This window comes from Polyodon spathula, chromosome 7, assembly GCF_017654505.1.
Source record: "Polyodon spathula isolate WHYD16114869_AA chromosome 7, ASM1765450v1, whole genome shotgun sequence".
Classification (NCBI taxonomy): Eukaryota; Metazoa; Chordata; class Actinopteri; order Acipenseriformes; family Polyodontidae; genus Polyodon; species Polyodon spathula.
This window is the reverse complement of record NC_054540.1, coordinates 50,465,135-50,485,001: the sequence shown is the minus strand read 5'-3', so window position 1 is coordinate 50,485,001 and position 19,867 is coordinate 50,465,135. Positions and strand designations below refer to the sequence as shown.

The 19,867-nt window shown below is 36.9% G+C and overlaps 2 protein-coding genes across 8 annotated transcripts in view; one reads left to right on the top strand and one right to left on the bottom strand.

Moving 5' to 3' along the window:
- LOC121318711 (long-chain-fatty-acid--CoA ligase 4-like) overlaps positions 1-7,728 on the bottom strand; it is a 35,136-nt gene extending 27,408 nt beyond the window's left edge. For 3 of the 5 annotated variants that reach the window (XM_041255681.1, XM_041255680.1, XM_041255688.1), the window contains exon 1: positions 7,647-7,728. The gene's annotated coding sequence lies outside the window, so the exon portion shown is untranslated. Of the gene's footprint in view, positions 1-7,095; positions 7,185-7,646 lie in introns of those variants that run through there. The other 2 variants (XM_041255682.1, XM_041255689.1) reach the window with 2 other exon arrangements.
- A 3,975-nt stretch (positions 7,729-11,703) lies between these two features.
- Positions 11,704-19,619, top strand: LOC121318710 (serine/threonine-protein kinase Nek4-like). Of its 3 annotated transcripts, none has more exons than XM_041255673.1 (4): positions 11,704-12,034; positions 15,275-16,464; positions 16,858-17,061; positions 17,561-19,619. In XM_041255673.1, the coding sequence occupies exons 2-4, from the start codon at positions 15,306-15,308 to the stop codon at positions 17,713-17,715; spliced, it is 1,518 nt and encodes a 505-aa protein (XP_041111607.1). In that variant the 5' UTR covers positions 11,704-12,034; positions 15,275-15,305; the 3' UTR covers positions 17,716-19,619. The 3 variants fall into 3 exon arrangements, with proteins under 3 accessions (XP_041111607.1, XP_041111609.1, XP_041111608.1); XM_041255675.1 differs by lacking the exon at positions 11,704-12,034 and adding an exon at positions 12,360-12,429; XM_041255674.1 differs by lacking the exon at positions 11,704-12,034 and adding an exon at positions 12,372-12,522.
- The last annotated feature ends 248 nt before the right edge of the window (positions 19,620-19,867 follow it).

The following is a 19,867-nucleotide window of genomic DNA, read 5'->3' as shown; positions in this document are numbered from 1 at the left end:
CGGTCAGATCCAAAGTGATAAGGTTTGAACAAGGCTGAATAAATTTTATCATTGGAACATCAAATTCTTGTGGAAAAAACATTGAATGGATTGAGATTTACTGAACTGCAAAACTGTTACCCCGTTGTTGAAACACAAAAATAAAATTAAATTAAAAAAAATCGGCTTGTCCAGTTTAAATATAAAGACAGAATTAAGTAAATTTGGAAATGCCTGGTCTGCTGGCTTTGTCAATACAAGAGCTGCGGTAACACAAGTAGCATAATATAATTGACGTGAATCTGGATGTTACAAAGAGGATGTCATTTTACAATTTAAAAACTGTTAAAGCCTGCAGAAATCATCTTCCCTCCAGGCGACCAGCCAGTCTGTTTCTCGGAATCCGTACTGAAGACACATAACAAAAGTTACAGTGATATGTACAGTTGGGCCTTTCTCATACTGTATGTTAAAAGATAAGACATAGTGTACTGCAGGGTCAGTTTTACATAGGTCTACAAAAATGTAATTTAAAATCACCTTTAGATCAAATAAAAGCAGACTATATACACTGTTAACAATTAATTGTGTTCTATTAGGTTTTGTTGTCTGTTCACAAGTCTCAAAAAAAGTACTGTAATGTGAATTGAGAAACTAATGATTATAATACCTAAGCCAAATAAAGTATTTACGTATTCCCATGAAATCATTCTTGTTAAATGTTTTTTTTGTTTTGTTTTGTTTTTTTTAAATCACAGGCCACATAAAACACCTCTTAATCTGTAACTGCTATTGGACCAATATAACCTAATAAACGTTTAACACAGACAGCAACTTCTGATGTCTGTTGATGTTGTGTACGAATGGGTAGGTGTGTAAGTGTGTTATGCTAAGCTTAGTGGGTAAAAGGTTATTGTTAGAGAACATTAGCAATGTAATAAGATTGTGAATCACAGTTACATGGAAATTGTGTCAAGTAATAACATGCCACAAATACAGTATACGTTTAACTTTGGGTCAACTAGGGTAAAGGTAACATCTCATGACTCATCTCTTTTTTTACTGGAGGGGAATCACTCTCACAAATTGATTTTTAAAACACTAAACCAGATCTTCCTGCCTAGCAGATAATACAAGTGGGATACTCCACAAGGAATCAGTGGTGTTTTGTAAGTACACATACTTTAAGTCGCTGCTACAAAAAAAAAAAAAAAAAAAAAACCTGTTGCTTTGAAGGTTTACAGGTCACATTTAAATCATCATGCAAATATAGGAATACAGTACCTTGCACTTAGTTCCCAGTGTTTTAAGACCCAGATCGAGGTAAATTCAAAATCTACTGATTTTTCCAAAATTGAGACAGAATTTACTGAAAACATGAAGCAACTTCACAACTCTTCTGCAAAGGCTCAAATTACAGGTGTAATGAACACTATGCTGCGAAACTAACTACAGGAAAGGTTGGGTCAAGTAAACAGGTAGTTTCACTGAAGCATGCTGCTTTTAAGATTTATTCAAGCTACAATTAAAGAGGATAGGGAGTTGAAACGCAGTCCTATTTATTGCAAAGTTCTAAGCCTAGTCCTATTTTTTTTTTTTTTTTTTTTTTAATAATCTAAAAGCATGTTGGTACTTACCAATCCACACAATTGTAATGTACAGTATATGACTAATGTTATTGGAACTAACCCCTAAATGGAATAAAATGGCAAACTATGAATTTTGGTGGCAACACTACAATTACAAATTAAAATTCTTAAATGAAATAATAATGTATACAACATATTTAACACTATTTTAAAAACACATCAAATGTGACTGCAAAAAATAAATAAATAAATAAAAAGACAGTTGTAAATTAATGGGAAGGAATCATCTCAAAGTATGCTGTCTTTCAACCAAATATGACGACAATATCTTAGTGTGCTGTCTTCATCATGAGGTCACGGGACCCTAACATAATATCTGTGCAAGGGTTAAAGACATAGTCACCAACACATTTATTGTTTAAGTCCAGTAGACAGTCACATTTGGAGTTAATATCTCAAATGGTTTTGGGATGTGCCTTTGACAATACACAATTAAGTAGCCTTCTACCACCCACAATCAAACTTTTTTAAAATAATAATAATAAAAAAAAAAAGGTTGACTTGTATGCACCACTTCATATAAGGTCAGAATACAGGGATTGAATCAGCAGATGATACAAGATCAGTAAGGAAAAATATTTGTTGGGTTAAAAAAAAAAACTAATCCAAAACGGTGATCTGCACAGTGCAGCAGTCGGGCAGCAAAATGACCAAGTTAAAATACTGCAATACAGATCCACTCCTGTAATTCTTTACTGCAAGATAAGCAAAAACATGATTAATTTGAGGAAAAACCCACCTCACTATTTCATCACTTCTACCAAGAATTGTGTATTAAGCCTATCCTGTAAAAACTGGGTTTGTGCAACATCAACCTCTCCTACTGCAGTAACCACATCCAAAAGGTTGCCACCAGTATTACTGTTTGTAAATCAAAATATCTCTTAATAAGGTGTCATAACCAAGGATGTAAAAAGATTTTTAGGCAACTATTTTGAAATTTGTCCGAGGCACTCTACGCTCAATATGTGAAATAAAGTTACCCCATTGTTTCTTTCCTCAGTGTCATCATTATCCAGCATGTTAATAATCCAATCAGTATTAAATGTTCCTGATATTATGTTATAAACCTCTTAATGTAACCCTACTAATTCCCCTCAACCAACTCCCAACTCCCTGGACAACTAAGTAAGCAATAAGTATGAGTATTCCTTAGCCAATTAGATTTAAGCTTGCAGCTCATGCCACGGAGTAGATGCAGTCTCACACAACAGGTGGAAAAGGAGCTTATTTCTAGAAGGCCAAAGCATTCAATAACTGTAAATGTAGCCCTGTTCTCAGGGAAGAAAGATACAGACAAACTAGTGTTACTATTCACTTGTGCAGGTGTAAAGCAATGCAAACCATAGTTCATTGTAATTGTTTAATGTCATGCCCAACTTAGCAAGATCAATGTTGCAACTACAGTACGCACCCATCTTTATATACATATTGATTTCTTATTGTGCAATACTGTTAATAATCAGACCTGCAAATACCTTATCTACTTTAAATTTAATTTAACCATGCATGCAAAGCAATTCACCATGTACTAAAGGTTTATACCTTTACACAATTCAGTATATAACACATAGGTAATGTATTATTGGCTAAATGCCTGTACTGGACACAGCGTCCCATGAGAAAACAGCACGTACAAACTTCAGTATTTGTTTTGACGGCGGTCAGATTTCCAGCACAGAAGAATTTGCCTTCCTTGAAGCTCTGTACTTAACTTAAAATGAAAATGCAAACTTACTAAGACACAAAGCCATGTAAAGAAGGTGACAATGGATATTAACAAAACATCTGTTATTTATTGCATGTTTTATTAAAAATATTTTGTTTAAAGGATTACACGGTTTGGTTTGTTTAACAACTGTCTAGAACTGTGCCATCCAGACACCACTTTATTTGATCCATCAAAAACTCTTAATAAAACCTTTCAATAAGTCATGAGTTACAGCTTTACCATCTTGTATTCTAGTGGAAGTGCCGTTCATCAACTTCATGACTACATACAGTGCCTATAGAAAGTTGGATTTTTTTCCACTTATCTACACACCATACTCCACACTGTTAAGGGGAAAAAAAGGTTTTATTCAGAAAAAAAATATATGTATTAAAAATACAAAACTGAGAAAGTCTCCACCCCCGAGTTAATACTTGGTGGAAACACCTTTGGCAGCAATTACAGATGGGAGTCTGTTGGGATAGGTCTCTACAAACTTTGCACACCTAGATTTGGCAATATTTGACCATTCTTTACAAAACTGTTCAAGCTCTGTCAAGTTCCTTGGGGAGCGTTGATGAACAGCAATCTTCACGTCATCCCACAAATTTTCAATTAAATTTAGGTCGGGGCTCTGACTGGGCCACTCAAGGACATTTACCTTTTTGTTCTTTAGCCACTCCAGTGTAGCTTTGGCTGTGTGCTTTGGGTCGTTGTCATGCTGAAAGGTGAACTTCCGTCTCAGTTTCAGCTTTCTTGCAGCTTTCAAGTGTCCTGACAAGTGTCCCAGTCCCTGCCGATGAGAAACACCCCCATAACAGGATGCTGCCACCACAATGCTTCACAGTAGGGATGCTGTTCTTTGGGTGATGCACTATGTTGGGTTTGCACCAGACATATAAAGCTTTGCATTCAGGCCAAAAAGTTCCATTTTAGTTTCATGGCTACAGAATCTCCCGAGTGTTTTTTTGCATTCCTCAAATGGGATTCAAGGTGGGCTTTCTTGAGTAACAGCTTCCTTCTTGCCACCCTACCATACAGGCCAGATTTGTGGAGTGCTTGGGATATTGTTGTCACATGTAAACTTTGACCAGTCTTGGCCATAAAAGCCTGTAGCTTTTGCAAAGTTGCCATTGGCCTCTTGGTAGCCTCTCTGGTCAGTCTCCTTCTTGCTCGGTCATCCAGTTTGGAGGGACAGCCTGATCTAGGCAGGGTCCTGGTGGTACCATACACCTTCCACTTTTTAATAAGCGTCTTGACCGTGCTCCATGGGATATTCAAGGCTTTTGATATTTTTTTTATACCCTTCCCCCGAGCTGTGCCTTTCAACAACTTTCTCCCGGAGTTCTTTTGAAAGCACCTTGGTGCTCATGGTTGAGTCTTTGCTTTGAAATGCACTACCCAGCAGAGGGAACCTACAGGAACTGCTGAATTTATCCTGAAATCATGTGAATCACTACAATTTAACACAGGTGGAGGCCACTTAACTTGGTGTGTAATTCTGAAGATGATTGGTTACACCTGAGCTAATTCAGGATTGCTATTACAAAAGGGGGGTGGACACTTATCCAACCAAGCTATTTCAGTTTTTATTTTTAATTAATTTTCTACAAATTTCTAAAATATTTTTTTCACTTGGAAGTTGTGGGGTAGGATGTGTAGATAAATGAAAAAAAAACTATTTTAATGCATTTTAATTCCAGGCTATAAGGCAACAAAAGGTGAACATTTTGAAAGGGAGTGTAGACTTTCTATAGGCAGTGAGGGTGCATTCCTGTAACTTTACCATATTAACTATAGCAGAGTAGCCAGTGATTCTGTAAAAGATTTTTAAAGGCCATAAAGCACTTCAAACACCACTCTTGCGTTACCATTCATTCACTTTGCACGACAAAAGTCTTGGTTTGCTGTAACTAGAATCAGGCTGAGACATTTCAAGGGTTTGCTTGAAATAAATAGTTTCTTATTAGATTTAAAATCTAAAAAGAATGCATACATTCTGCAATGGTTTTATTTTCAGAAGTTAAAATGCTAATGTAATTATTTTAGTTATTTATTTTAAACAAGATCATTTGTATGAAATCATAATTGTAGACTAGGTCTCACAAACAGGTATTACGCGAAAAGTTGTACATTCAGCAGGGCTGGGGTTGCATTATGCGGGATTGTGTTTAGATGGCATGCTCTGCTGGTGCTGAATAAGGAGGCTAACTGGCAGGGCATGAATCCTAGGTTTGGATCCTGAGAAGGTGAAGTGAGTTTGAGGCTCTTAACTTACTGTAGCACCCAATGCCTCATCCTTCATATATCCCGAGCATTGAATTCACCAGCACCACAAAAATCTGCCACAGTTATAGAAAAGCCTATTTGAGCTACGCATAGTGACAACAGTACCTGCTCAAAGATAAGGACACAGCTGTCTAGATGCCACTTTTCTGAGATCTCACCCACCTGTCAGCTGCAGGCATAACAAAAGAACACAGCAGTATCTAGCTGCCACAAATGACATTACAATCAAAATGGACACTCACCAATCAAACTCAGGTAATATCCTTTCCACGAGACAATATACTCATTAGGCCTTAGCGTAGCATATAAGATCAGGATTGCTTAAAACAAAGAGCTGTGTTAACAAATGATTCCTCCATTTCCTCACACACAAATACTCTGACTATAGACTGAACTAGGACTAAGCCTGACACCACAAGAGAAGCACCTCCTTGTTTCTGCGACTGCTGGTGACCGATAGTAACCTCTCTTGTCTTCAGGAGAAGATGGTAAAATAAACTCGCTCATCCAAGCATGCAACAAAGATAACGCTGTCTACAGCAGGCACAGAAAGGGAAAAAGGTTTTAAAAAACATGCTCTAATCAGAGCCAATAAAGTGTATAGAGAAGTCTATAACTGACCATCTGTCTAATGATCACTTTAATCATTTTCAGCAGAGGCATCATTACTGATCAAATTTAAATAAATATGCAAATGGTATCCCTGATAGTTATCGTGCAATATATACACACATACAGTACATGCTGCACATCAGTTTCATTCACAATGGATTGCAAATATGACAGACTTGAATATATGACCGATTAAAATTACTTTTTCAAGGAAATGTCTCAGAAGTGACAGCATATTTTAAAGACAACCATCAATAAAGATACATTTTAGATAGACCATTGACTACAGCTTATTTTCAAAGCAATGAAATCTATAATCAAGGTCATACCGTCATATGAATGTCCTATACCAAAGCTAACCTTTAAGACAACATATTTTGTGCATTTAAATAGTAAATATAAATATAATAATAATGTAATGGAAAGGAGACTCTATAAAGTCCTAAAATAAAAACTTCAGGTTTTCTGAACAACAGTAATCTTTTGGAGGGGGCAAACAGAGACATCTGTTCTATTTTTAATGCAGTGACCAAAATGTGGTCTGACGTCACTATGGAAACCACATCATCAGATGTCCTCATTTAGAAAAAAACATTTTTTACTCGGAACTTTATTCCTTTATCCAAACCTCCTGCATATAGTTAACCTATAACTACTTCAGCGCCCGGGATAGACCCTGGTTAAAATTAATTGAATACACTGTGGATGCTAATTGCACAGCGTGTAATAATACAAGATTATACAGAACTCGCCTATTCTTGAAATATACAAACATATCTTTGTATTTGGAACAACGTTAACGGCACTGTACCAACATTTTACATTTCTCATTTTAAAAGACTTCTACAGACTTACCCTTCACAGCAGACTCGATGTCGTCAATGGAATATTTAGTGAATTTCGCTAAATATTCGAAACGAGATCTGCTTACATTTCCGGTGCAGTCACTGAATAATATTTCATCAATGTATCAATTTAAACACAAAGCACAAACTGTACACGGCTAACTTAACATGCTAATGTAAGGGCGAAACTGGCGAAGCTGGCTAAACATTGATGTCATCGAGTCTGTCATGTTTATTTTTTATATGTATTCAACATGTTCACCCACTTCCTTGACATACAGCAACGTTGCTGGAGTGAGAACGTCATTAAATAACGTACAAAACCAGCTTCTATTAGTACTGTGATAAAATCAAGATTAAAATAAATATACCAATAGCAGGCAATAAATACAAGGCATGAGGTATAAGGGAACATTGCAAGTGACGTATACAAAAGTTGCAATCCATAATTGTACACATGCCTTTGATTATACTGTACATTTCATCAACATGAACTTGAATTTGAGATGCACTAATAAGATATACTACAAAGTTGTCTTAATCGTCCTTCTCTTACCGTACCTACAAAGCTGACGCACGCATGCAGCAGATCTCATGCTGAAGAAAAGTAAATGACCGACAGTACCCTCTCACCTTCCGCAAGAAAGAGAGAAAAACCCGGAAATATGACGTCATCTGACTCCATCTTTTACAGCCAATAAACGTTAAAGAAATAACCACGCCTCCAACGAGCCTTCTCAGCTGTTCCTATTTTTAAAACAGCACTTCATTTCAGAAGATGTTTTTTTTTTTTAAATTGATATTAAACTGTGTGTAACATCTGTTGTCGGCCTCTTCTATCACAGCACAAGTACTCTACCCATTCGAAGAAATTATTGGGTAAAGTATCACTCAAATGCCCCTGTTACAATCCAGATAGCTACAGAGGAAGTCTGATTTGTTTAAGAAAGGGAACCCTGTAAGAAAGTCTATATCAAGCTTTAGCAGATTCATGAAAGTCATATCTGAATCCTTTTGTTAGTTTGAATCTCAAGATAGGGCATGTTGCTTGATTATTTACATTCTAGTATAGCCTAATCATGTCCATGGAAGAGAATAAACATGGTTTAATATAGTTAATAAGTGGCTGTTCTGTCAATGCTTTGTGTCTGGATTTTCCTATTAAGCATTTTTTTTCAGAACATTCTATATAGAGAAAAATGATCGTTCAGGATTTCTCTTGCTCCCTTGTTGTGTTCAGCCATTCTAATATATAATCCAATTTGGAGTTCCATACGCTTTAGAGCCTTTAGTTAGAGGTTCCATGTGAAGTGAATTCATCAAATTGTTGGTTCCATTTAGAACCTTTTCTTTTTATATGGAACCCATCTAACTCCTGTTGTTCACTATAGGTGACTGTTTTGTTTATATAGAACCTAAACATACCAAGGATTCCACTGAGAAACTGTAAGAACCACGTGGTTATATATAGAATGTCAATGACCATCTTTTAGAGGAGCGGTTTTTCATCTCAAGCTCCAGTGTTTCAACAGTGACCACCAGGTGTACCATTAACTATGTAATCTTACACTGATGTTGTAGAAGCGAGACCTACCCATTAAAACCAGGTTTGTTGTGTCTGTACTCACTTGTTTGTTGTTTCATTCTGCTGAACTGGTTACTCTGTGCAGCTGATGACTGCAATGAACTCGGCATGTTTATATTTTTAATATTTCGCAAGTGTTGTGTATTGAATTGGTGATAATGACTCTCTCTCTCTCTCCCTCTAGTGGTCCATGGAAAACATCACAAAACCCAAAGTGGCCCCTCTTTCTCTCAAGCTGTTTGTTCCAGTCAAAGTGTCTACATTCATATCCTACAACAGTAATAGGGACAACAAGAACAATGAAACACTATATAGTGAAGTATCTCACGTAAAGGTTGAACCACAGGTTCTCTTTTAAACCCAATAACCCATGAGGATGAGATACCCAAACCTTACCCACCCTCCCCACACACCCACATCCCCACACCCCCACAGTATTGTGTTCACTGGTAAAGGAAGTTGCCTTTCACAAGAACAGTTTGCTGCTGAGAACTATCTAGAGGGAGGTGTTTGAATGGCAGGCCATATGAGAGTTGTGGTACCAACCCTTTTTTCCCGGCAGATATAATATGTTCCCCTCGATTAATCTTTTGATCAATCTATGGGTGTTTCTTTCCCTTCTAGTTGCAAAGTCCTTCCTGCGGAAATAAAATGCGGCCACCATGATCATTTTCAAGCAGCTGTTTTAGCTTATCACTGTGACAGTTATGAATGTTCAGAACCTTATCAGTTCTTTATGTTGCCTGAGCAATGCTGTGAAACAGTGCAATGGTAACCTTAAACCTGGCCTTTCTCTTGAAGAAAACAGAAATTATAATTCTGAACAAAATAATACATGCCTTGAATTTCTGTATTAGTATTAGTATTCACAGACCCCTGGTTTATGTTGTCCTCATCACTATTAAATGAGGGTCATAGCTCAGCCCTGCCATTCATCTGCCACCGATGCCCTGCCTTGTTTTTACCACCTGGAGTCCCTCTATCAGGCTGACAAATGCAACTGTATTACCCCCGAAGACAAACAAAAAGTAAAAATCTTCACTTGGGCCCCAGACTATAACTGGCGATTTTATTTAGTTTTGAAACTGCTTCAATGGTCAATATTAAAACCATATACACATGAAAAAGTGATATATATATATATATATATATATATATATATATATATATATATATATATATATATATATATATATTATACACACAAATAAAAGCCTAAATAAGAGCTAGTTTACAATTACTAAGACTTACTACAAAATACATGGCATTTCATTTGATTGTTATGTATTCACAAGCATCATCTTCAGTATGAATTGCTTAAATCTCTAAAACACAAACTCATAAGAAATACCTGAAATATAATTGACCAATTGCATCTTTTTGTTCAAATACCCTACAGTTAAACTGCACGTGGTAGACAATGTTAGATGGTTCAGTAAAATTGTGCATGGATATGACGCTTTTCTTTGTAGAATCGTCTGTTTAATGTTATAAAGTACTACTTTGAAGGGAGATCTTAAAGAAAGGACCACACTGGATATGAATATGACATGATCAACCCTAGTGCTGCAGCCTAGTGTTGAAGTGCCCATCCCACAACTTACTCCTTGTCTGGCTTTGTCTTTACTGTACTTCGAGGTGACCTCGCTGAACCGCACACCAGACTTCACTTTCTCCATGCTTCCATACATTTGCTATGCATTTCACACAGGATGTGCCTGACCTACAGAAAAGCATTGAAAAAAATGGGTTGTGCAACATAACACACCAACTGTATGCTTTATACCACAGCTAAGCCAGTCAGGTTGTTATTTTGAACAGTTCTCCGTCTTTCTGTATACAAAATAATAATCAGGTTAAATTTACTTTAAAGACCGAGAAAGCAAACCATTTCAAAACTAAAAACAAAACATGCACTATTGCAGCTACTCAATGTACATTTTTATTTCCTGTGGGTCCTGTTTCTTGTTAAACAAACACTTGTACGTAGAATAAGACGTCGATATCAACTAGCAGGCACACGCCGCTTTGATGAACAAACTTCTAATCATGAAGAGAGTTACAACGTCTCAAAAATGTTGCTGGGAGTAGTCTGACTGATTAATTGACACATTCATGGCTCTTCTCGACGTCCGTAGAGAAGGACCACTAATGAGCACAGTACGCGCCCCATCCTGTGCACGGTTAGAGCTTACTTTACTCAGCCAGCATCATGTCTATACTGTAAGTATACCTAAGTTAGCCAAGTACAATAATTGATGCCTTTAAAATACTGCTATTAACACTAGACATAATGTATTCTCATGTTATGCATAGGCCTATTATCCCTGTTTTAAAAAAAACTGTAATAATAATTAACTGCAGTGTTCCATAGCAAACACTAGATGGTGCCAGTGAGCCATAGTATGATTTTTTTTTCTCTCTTCAGAAAAAGGCTCTTGCTTTACAGCCACAATCGTGACCTATAGCATCATTTTAATTAATGCATGCATCTAATTAGCATAAACAGCATTATCGATACTCCCTTTTTAATATCGCTCGATGATTTGTTCCTTGTTTTTTACACCTTCAATTCAAGAGAAGCAGAAATTTTAAAGCTACACGTTGCTGAACAGTTCCCGGTACTTAATCACGCCCTGTGCTGCCTGTCAATTTTTGTCAATGGTCAAAGATATTCGATATTATATTGAAGTTTGAAGAGGTCTAGCTTCAGTACCACCTTGTGACTTACACTACAGGAGGTAATAACATATATTGGGGATATATACAAGAGTTCTTGAGTAATTGGTACAATAATATACCCAGAACAAAAATAAGATAAATGGTTATAAAAGAATAACGATTCATATCCATAAGAAGTGACAGCTCTCATTAGAATTCAGTACTGGTGTTATGGATGGTACTACGGTATTTTATATGTAACATCTCGGCCTTTCTTCATCCTCATAAAACTACAGGCCCAGGAAGCATTGAAACTTGAATACAAATTAAACCCCGCCCCTTACCTGTGTTTACACATGCATAAGGAATCAGCAACTGATATCTCGACTCTGAGACGTGTAGACTCTTTTCTTAATAAATAACAATCGCAGGAACTTCCTTGTATTTTACTAGGTGAAATGCCCTGTCAACATGGGGAAATCACGTTACAATACGTGATGTTATTTAGAATTTTTTGGAATGCATATCCTCGTGCTACAATGCCAGAGCCCAGGCTTGACAAACATGACTTGCATTTTTTTTGTTTTTTTTTTTGTTTTGTTTTGTTTTTAATCTTGCAAAAAAACGCGAGTATGCCTTTATTACAACTAACCTACATACATTAAATAATCACGATGCCATGTGAAATGTATGCTCAGGCCAGGTAAGATATATGTATCATTTGTGCTGTTTAAGGAAATAAATTTATTTCCTTTTTAATCATAAACCTTGTGAGTGTGTTGCTCGTGCAACGGCAGTGAATCACTTTGCAGAATTTGTTGCTAATACTACGTTGTTGTCTTTTTTTTCTCTCCATATGTCAAATTTTAAAATAATTATATATATATATATATATATATATATATATATATATATATATAGCTATATTTGAAAAGCGCGCGGCGATATTATCTGTTGTAATGGTTGTAGAACTGGCTATAGCTGTTAAACCGCTGGTAACCATGGAGATTTGGAAAAGGCTGTACAGCAGGAAATAAACTAGTTTAGAATGGCAAAATCTTCACATACAAATGGCCGTGTTTTGAAAACTACAATCAGGTAGCATTTTTCATTTGTGCTTTTACCGAATATAATGCCACGAAGCCTTAGCAAGTAGAATTTCTGGATAACGTGAGTTGATGTTTGTTCCAGGTAAGGTCTATTAGCCTATATACAGAATACTATTCCGATAGCAGTGGTAAGCCACTTGTACTGCCGACACGTTGAGTGCATGAACAAATCCAAAGTTTAGTTCACTTTAAAACTGGCTAAGTTACCATATTTTCAATGGCTTAGTCTTGTGTCAGAAGGATAGGGAGGGCAGAGCGAGCTTCACAAGTATGGCTTTGCTAGTTTGTACTATAATGTAAACACAGATAATAAAGACTGCGATACTGATGGGAACTATGTAAATATACTATGTTAGATTTAATACTGTACAACTAAATTGATAACTTGATGCACAAACTGGGTGAAATTATACAGTACTAGTTTTAATTAATTAGACCACAGTTTACAGGAATAATCAGGTGGATCGATATGGCTGTCGAGTTTATCTGCTGTCTTGTTTATTGTATGCTCTCCACTCCGTTTTTTTGTTTTTGTTGGTGTTGTATTTTTTTCAACAACAAATTCTGAAAAAGAATAGGTACTGTACAAAACTAATTAACCAATCAATGCATACTAATAATAATAATAATAATAATAATAATAATTATTATTATTTATTATTTTCTTTAAATGTGTAGGTCATTTGGTACGTTTACCATTATTTAATATCTCAAAGTTATTATTTATTTTGTATAAAAAAGTGTTTTAATTCTTGATGATCTGACACTTCTGACACCTGCATGTCGTTATTTAAATATTTAGCGGCCAACGCTTTTGCTATTACCATGGGGATATGGTATTGCTACAAACACCCACATAACATACCTTTAAATCCCATTGTAAAAACTTCAACAGTAATGGCAGCACTGTATAGTGTTTCACCTTGAGGGGGCAGGTGGAAAGACACAATGATATCTCCACTTGCAGACGCTTTATATTTTCAAAAGGGAAGTATTTTAAGATGTCATTTTAACTGTTTAATGTTGTTTGCAGTTATTTTCAGTTGCCCTGGGTTGTGATTCTCCAATATTTAGTTACTACCGTTTTGCTAAATCTACCGTTGTCTGGCTTTGTGCTTGCATTGAGCTTGTCTGGGGAATCCTATCCTGCACTGAACAGTCTTCTACATTCATTTCAAATTGTGTGACAATGTCATCTTAAAACTCTGCCAGCACCATGATTTGAATGGAATGTGTTTGGGTAGAACATTTTGGTTTTATTCTATAAACTACTGACAACATTTCTCCCAAATTCCAAATAAAAATATTGTCATTTAGAGCATTTATTTGCAGAAAATGACAACTGGTCAAAATAACAAAAAAGATGCAGTGTTGTCAGACCTCGAATAATGCAAAGAAAATAAGTTCATATTCATTTTTAAACAACACAATACTAATGTTTTAACTTAGGAAGAGTTCAGAAATCAATATTTGGTGGAATAACCCTGATTTTCAAGCACAGCTTTCATGCGTCTTGGCATGCTCTCCACCAGTCTTTCACATTGATGTTGGGTGACTTTATAACACCACTGGCACAATAATTTAAGCAGCTTGGCTTTGTTTGATGGCTTGTGACCACCCATCTTCCTCTTGATCACATTCCAGAGGTTTTCAATGGGGTTCAGGTCTGGAGATTGGGCTGGCCATGACAGGGTCTTGATCTGGTGGTCCTCCATCCACACCGTGATTGACCTGGCTGTGTGGCATGGAGCATTGTCCTGCTGGAAAAACCAATCCTCAGAGTTGGGGAACACTGTCAGAGCAGAAGGAAGCAAGTTTTCTTCCAGGACAACCTTGTACTTGGCTTGATTCATGTGTCCTTCACAAAGACAAATCTGCCCGATTCCAGCCTTCCTGAAGCACCCCCAGATGAGTCCAATTTTCAACTTTGCCCAACACCTCGTTGTCTAATGGTTAGACGGAGACCTGGAGAGGCCTACAAGCCACAGTGTCTCGCACCCACAGTGAAATGTGGTGGAGGATCAGTGATGATCTCGGGGTGCTTCAGCAAGGCTGGAATCGGGCAGCTTTGGCATGAATCAAGACAAGGTTGTCCTGGAAGAAAACTTGCTTCCTTCTGCTCTGACAGTGTTCCCCAACTCTGAGGATTGGTTTTTCCAGCAGGACAATGCTCCATGCCACACAGCCAGGTCAATCAAGGTGTGGATGGAGGACCACCAGATCAAGACCCTGTCATGGCCAGCCCAATCTCCAGACCTGAACCCCATTGAAAACCTCTGGAATGTGATCAAGAGGAAGATGGATGGTCACAAGCCATCAAACAAAGCCAAGCTGCTTAAATTTTTGCGCCAGGAGTGTTATAAAGTCACCCAACATCAATGTGAAAGACTGGTGGAGAGCATGCCAAGACGCATGAAAGCTGTGCTTGAAAATCAGGGTTATTCCACCAAATGTTGATTTCTGAACTCTTCCTAAGTTAAAACATTAGTATTGTGTTGTTTAAAAATGAATATGAACTTATTTTCTTTGCATTATTCGAGGTCTGACAACACTGCATCTTTTTTGTTATTTTGACCAGTTGTCATTTTCTGCAAATAAATGCTCTAAATGACAATATTTTTATTTGGAATTTGGGAGAAATGTTGTCAGTAGTTTATAGAATAAAACCAAAATGTTCATTTTACCCAAACACATACCTATAAATAGTAAAACCAGAGAAACTGATAATTTTGCAGTGGTCTCTTCATTTTTTCCAGAGCTGTATATTGGCATTTGGTAAAATAAAAAATATATATATGTATAATTCAATTATGTATTTCTTCTCTTTGCCTTAGTTTGTCTAAGTTCTAAAGTCAGAAGAATGCCATGGAGATGTATGAGAAAGTTCTTACCATTGGTAGGGGGGCTAGTGCAGAAGTCTTCTTGATGAAGCATACAGAGACAAATAAGCTATTTGCAATCAAAAGGATACAGATAGACGGCTCTCGAAAGACAAGAACCAAAGAGGTGGTTCTGCAAGAAGCTGAAATCCTTAGGAAGCTCAAGCATCCCCACATCATTACCTGCCATCACCATTTCTTTGATTCAGAAGATGAGTATATTTACATTGTGATGGATTACTGTGATGGTGGGACTTTGGATGACCGTGTCAAGGAGGGGAGAGGTTACTTTTCAGAGAACGATGTGATGAGGTGGTTCGTCCAGTTAGCAATGGCTGTGCAGTACATTCACTCTGTTAAAATACTCCACAGGGACATAAAGACGGCCAATGTCTTCTTGACAAAGAAGGGCATGGTGAAGCTTGGAGACTTTGGAATATCCAAAGTCATGAATAACACTATGGACATGGCAAGCACTTGTGTGGGGACTCCAAGCTATTTGAGCCCAGAGCTTTGTCAGGATGTACCATACAGCTCCAAGTCAGACATCTGGGCCCTTGGATGCTTGTTGTTTGAGATTTGTGCATTAAAACCTCCTTTTGATGCCAAGAACCTTATCAGTCTGTTCTATAAAATTGTAAAAGGGGAATACAGCAAGGTGCCAGAGATCTACTCTAACAATCTACATAGTTTGATTAAAATGATGCTCAACACCCTCCCAGAGGAAAGACCAAGTGCTAGTTGCATCCTCAATGTGGCTTACGTGCAGGAGCATCTTGGGATTTTTATTAAGGAACAAGAAATGCATCTAACAAGACATCTGGCTAAGCCCAGTGGTGAAAGTGGGGGTGCCCAAGCGTTAATAGAACCCCGCAGCAGAACTGCCATAGCACACAAGAAAAAAGAAAGAGAGCACCGCAGACCAGAATCAGCTCCACCATCCGTCACAGAGGAATCAAAAGAAGATGAAGAGGATGCCTGTAAGTCAGACGAGAAGGAAGAGGCTGCCAGTGCTGGAGATGAGTCAGACTATTCTGAAGACTTTGATGATCAGGATAGTCTATCTTCAATAGAGGAGCACATAGAGGATGAATCGTCTCAGCCATCCCCTGTGCAGAATGAAGACATTCCTGAAGAGCTAGAAGGTACGACAGCAAGGGAAGGTCCCCAACCTTTAACAATCTAATGAAGGCTGTTAGACTAATAATGCAGATTCTTCACTTTATATACCAAAGGTAGAAAGGGGGTTATGACAAGGTTATTTGAAGCCCTTACTCCTCTTTGCATTACAAATAAACAAATGCTCAGAGGACACGCATGTTTTGTTTTGGGTAATCAAGGTTACATTAGATATTATCATATTGTAATACTGTATACAGAGACATGGCATGTATTTGAGAGATTTGGTAATCATGGGGTTTTGAATAATCAAGTGGCTTTTATAATGCTTTTGTGGCTTGTATGAGAAAAAAATATTATGTATTTCGTTTTTATCGGTTTAAATTCTAGGAAAAGTATTGTCCTTTATTTCTCACCAGTTTCTTACGATGAAGTAGATTTGTGCGAGTACCCCGATGACTTCGAGGAGCCGGAGGAAAATAATCTCACAGAGGTTGTTAACAGTGCCCGTAGTGCCATGGAGGTCACGGCAGAGAATGATGCTTTCCAAGAGGAGAGGGAGGGAGGAGAACAAGGCGGTGCGCTGTCTGCCACTTTAAAAGCACTGCGAGATAAATGTATAGGTAATGGCACAGAGCAAATCAGCTTTTCCTTTATTTTAGTTGGTGGGAGCAGGTAAACGGTTATTAGGAGAAGGAGCACAGGAATGTGAGATTATTATCCACTAGAACACACTCTACAAACAGCTACTTGGGGAAGAGATTATAGCACAGTCAGGTGCAATTGTAACTTACTTTTGTAGCTGTTTAAAATACAAACATCAACATTTTTTAAAGAAGCAAGTGACGGAAAAATGGAACCAGTCACACGGACTGACTCCATATACTCCCAGATTATTATACATTCAGTAATTTGAAGGTCATTAGCAAAAATCAGCATAACTGAATAATCAGTTCTATAGATTCCGTACTGTTAAAACACGGTGTACCTGCATGTGCATCTGCCTCCTATATATTGTTAACAGGGATATGCATCCCAGTGGAGGATAATAAATAGACTAATTAAAAGTGAACCTCACTATTGGACAGTGCTCCTGTAATTGATGTCAAATTGTGTTTGCAGGTGATGTCGGTCAGACGCTTTATGAAGAAATCAGTTCTCATTTCCTGAAGGGTATGACTGCGAGTGATTTGCTGCCCCAGTTCGAGCACAAATTGGGGCCAGACCACCTGGAGACATGCTACCTCATCTTCAGCATGGACCAGGAACAAACATAGACTGCCTTTTCTGTAGCATTTTTAGAAAGCAGGACTTCATGTTGTCCAAAGACTTTAGTACTAAAGAATTCAATAATGGTTAATGCTTATTGTGCTTGTTGTAAATATATTTTTTAAAATACTTTGCCATTGATTTGGCATTAATCTCTGGTTCTCCACTTTACAGTGGGAGCTATTGTAATTATAGGTCAGTTTATTTTTTGTTTTAAAATTAGGGTTTTTTTCTTCACTTGATGTTGGTTTGGATTCAGCGATCCTTGTTGGTTGAGAATGGGGCTGGAGTAGCCTGTGCCTTAGATAATGATGTTTACCAGCCTTGAAATAATGTTGAAGTTTATCATTTTAATAAGGTTATGAATATCACTGTGGTTATGAAATTCAGATAATTGTACAAAAAGCTAAAGATATCTTCCTGTGTGTCAGCTAAAGTACTCAGATTTTGCTCTTGGCTGATTGCAATTGTTAAAGGCAATTGGTTCAGTACTAGGACTTTTGTTAATGTTAAAAAAAAAGTAAAACATTGACTTCTGTATTGAACTAGCTTAGCCAAAATGCCAGCTCCATCAAACGCCTACTATGGATCAAGTATCCTTTTGTATTGCTGGCAATAGAGTGGATACACAGACTAGAATCATATGAATTCAAATGTATTTTTAGAAAAGTATATGAATACTAAATCATTTAACCACATCTTATTTCTGTATCTTAAAAAAAAAAGTTTACTGATTAACAACTGTGTTTGGTTAGATGTGTGCAATTGATAAAATGAAAAGCCAGAGAATTTAAACAGTAGGGGGCAGAACATGTCTAAAGTATATAAAAACCCTGTACTGGTTAAACTACCAGTGGAAACTTGCATACCATTGTAAAGTTATTGCCTTATAGAAGACTGTATCTCTGCTTCATTAAAGTATAATGATCTTAAAATTAGACTTAGTTATACTTTTACATTGTTTTATGACAATTTTTAAAATATGATACATAGAATTACAGTTTTTTATACAGTTTCACATATTTATAGAAAATAGAACTAGGCAGGGAAGGCTATCATGCAGTTTTAGATATTAAAAGAAACAACAATTTACATTCTGTAGGAAAGACTTACAAAATTGTATTGGAAAAGTACTGTGGATAGACTTTCTGGTGCAGTGCAAAGTTCCCTTCATATTTCTGTATCAGATGGCTTGTTTTAGATGGAAACCTCACATTCAGACTAGCTAAAAGATGTGTCTATTCAGTTGAGTAGCCTCCATGGCTGCTCGGCAGCTTAGCCAAATGTGAAATAAGATGAGAGAAAATGTATACGCTACCGTGTATCTGTGATCTGTCAAGAGAATTTGAAATGTTCAAACACAGGATGAAAACTGGAGCTGTGCAGAAGATAAGTATTGAAAGATGAGGAAAGAACACAAAATCAAAAAGGCAATCCGTAAAGTGGACCAAGTATCACCATGACGGTTTGCTCTTTAGTTTGCGAAGTGCTAGTTGTAAAAACTGGTTTTGTGTGGCATTTTCCCATTGCGTTTCATTCATTCAAATTACATACTTTATTGTTGGCCTGTCTGTCATGGTTTTGGGTTGTTACTATTGTGGGAGATTTATTTTATTTTTTTTAGATACACATGCAATAAAAAAAATCGCAGTTAACCATGGTAAAACTTGGCAAACACACAGTTTAAGGACGGGCACCATTCAGTGCTGAGCCTACAGCTATGGTCAAAAGTTTTGCATTTAGGTTTGAGGCAAAATTTTAAATAATTTAGATCTTTATTTTACATCACGTAATCCAAGAAACTACAAATAATATTGCACAAGTCTACCAGAAGTCAAAGTAACAGTATTTCATGTTAGATTTCAGAATGTCACGTTTGTTGATTTTTGTCATTTTTTCATTAACAGTATGGAAACCTACAAAGCAGATATAATGCAATATGTTAACATTATTCAGCAGGTTTCATTTGATTTATGAAGCAACATTTGTTAATTCTACAGGGTGATGCAAAACTTTTGGCAACAGTTGTAATGTTCTGTCCCTGGGAGAAAATTTTAGTTTTTAAGATGATTCTTGCAAAAAAAGCATTTTCTTCCTTAATGCCTCTTCAGCTAGTCCCTTTGGAAACTGCAATCTTCACTGGTTATGCTGGTAGATTTT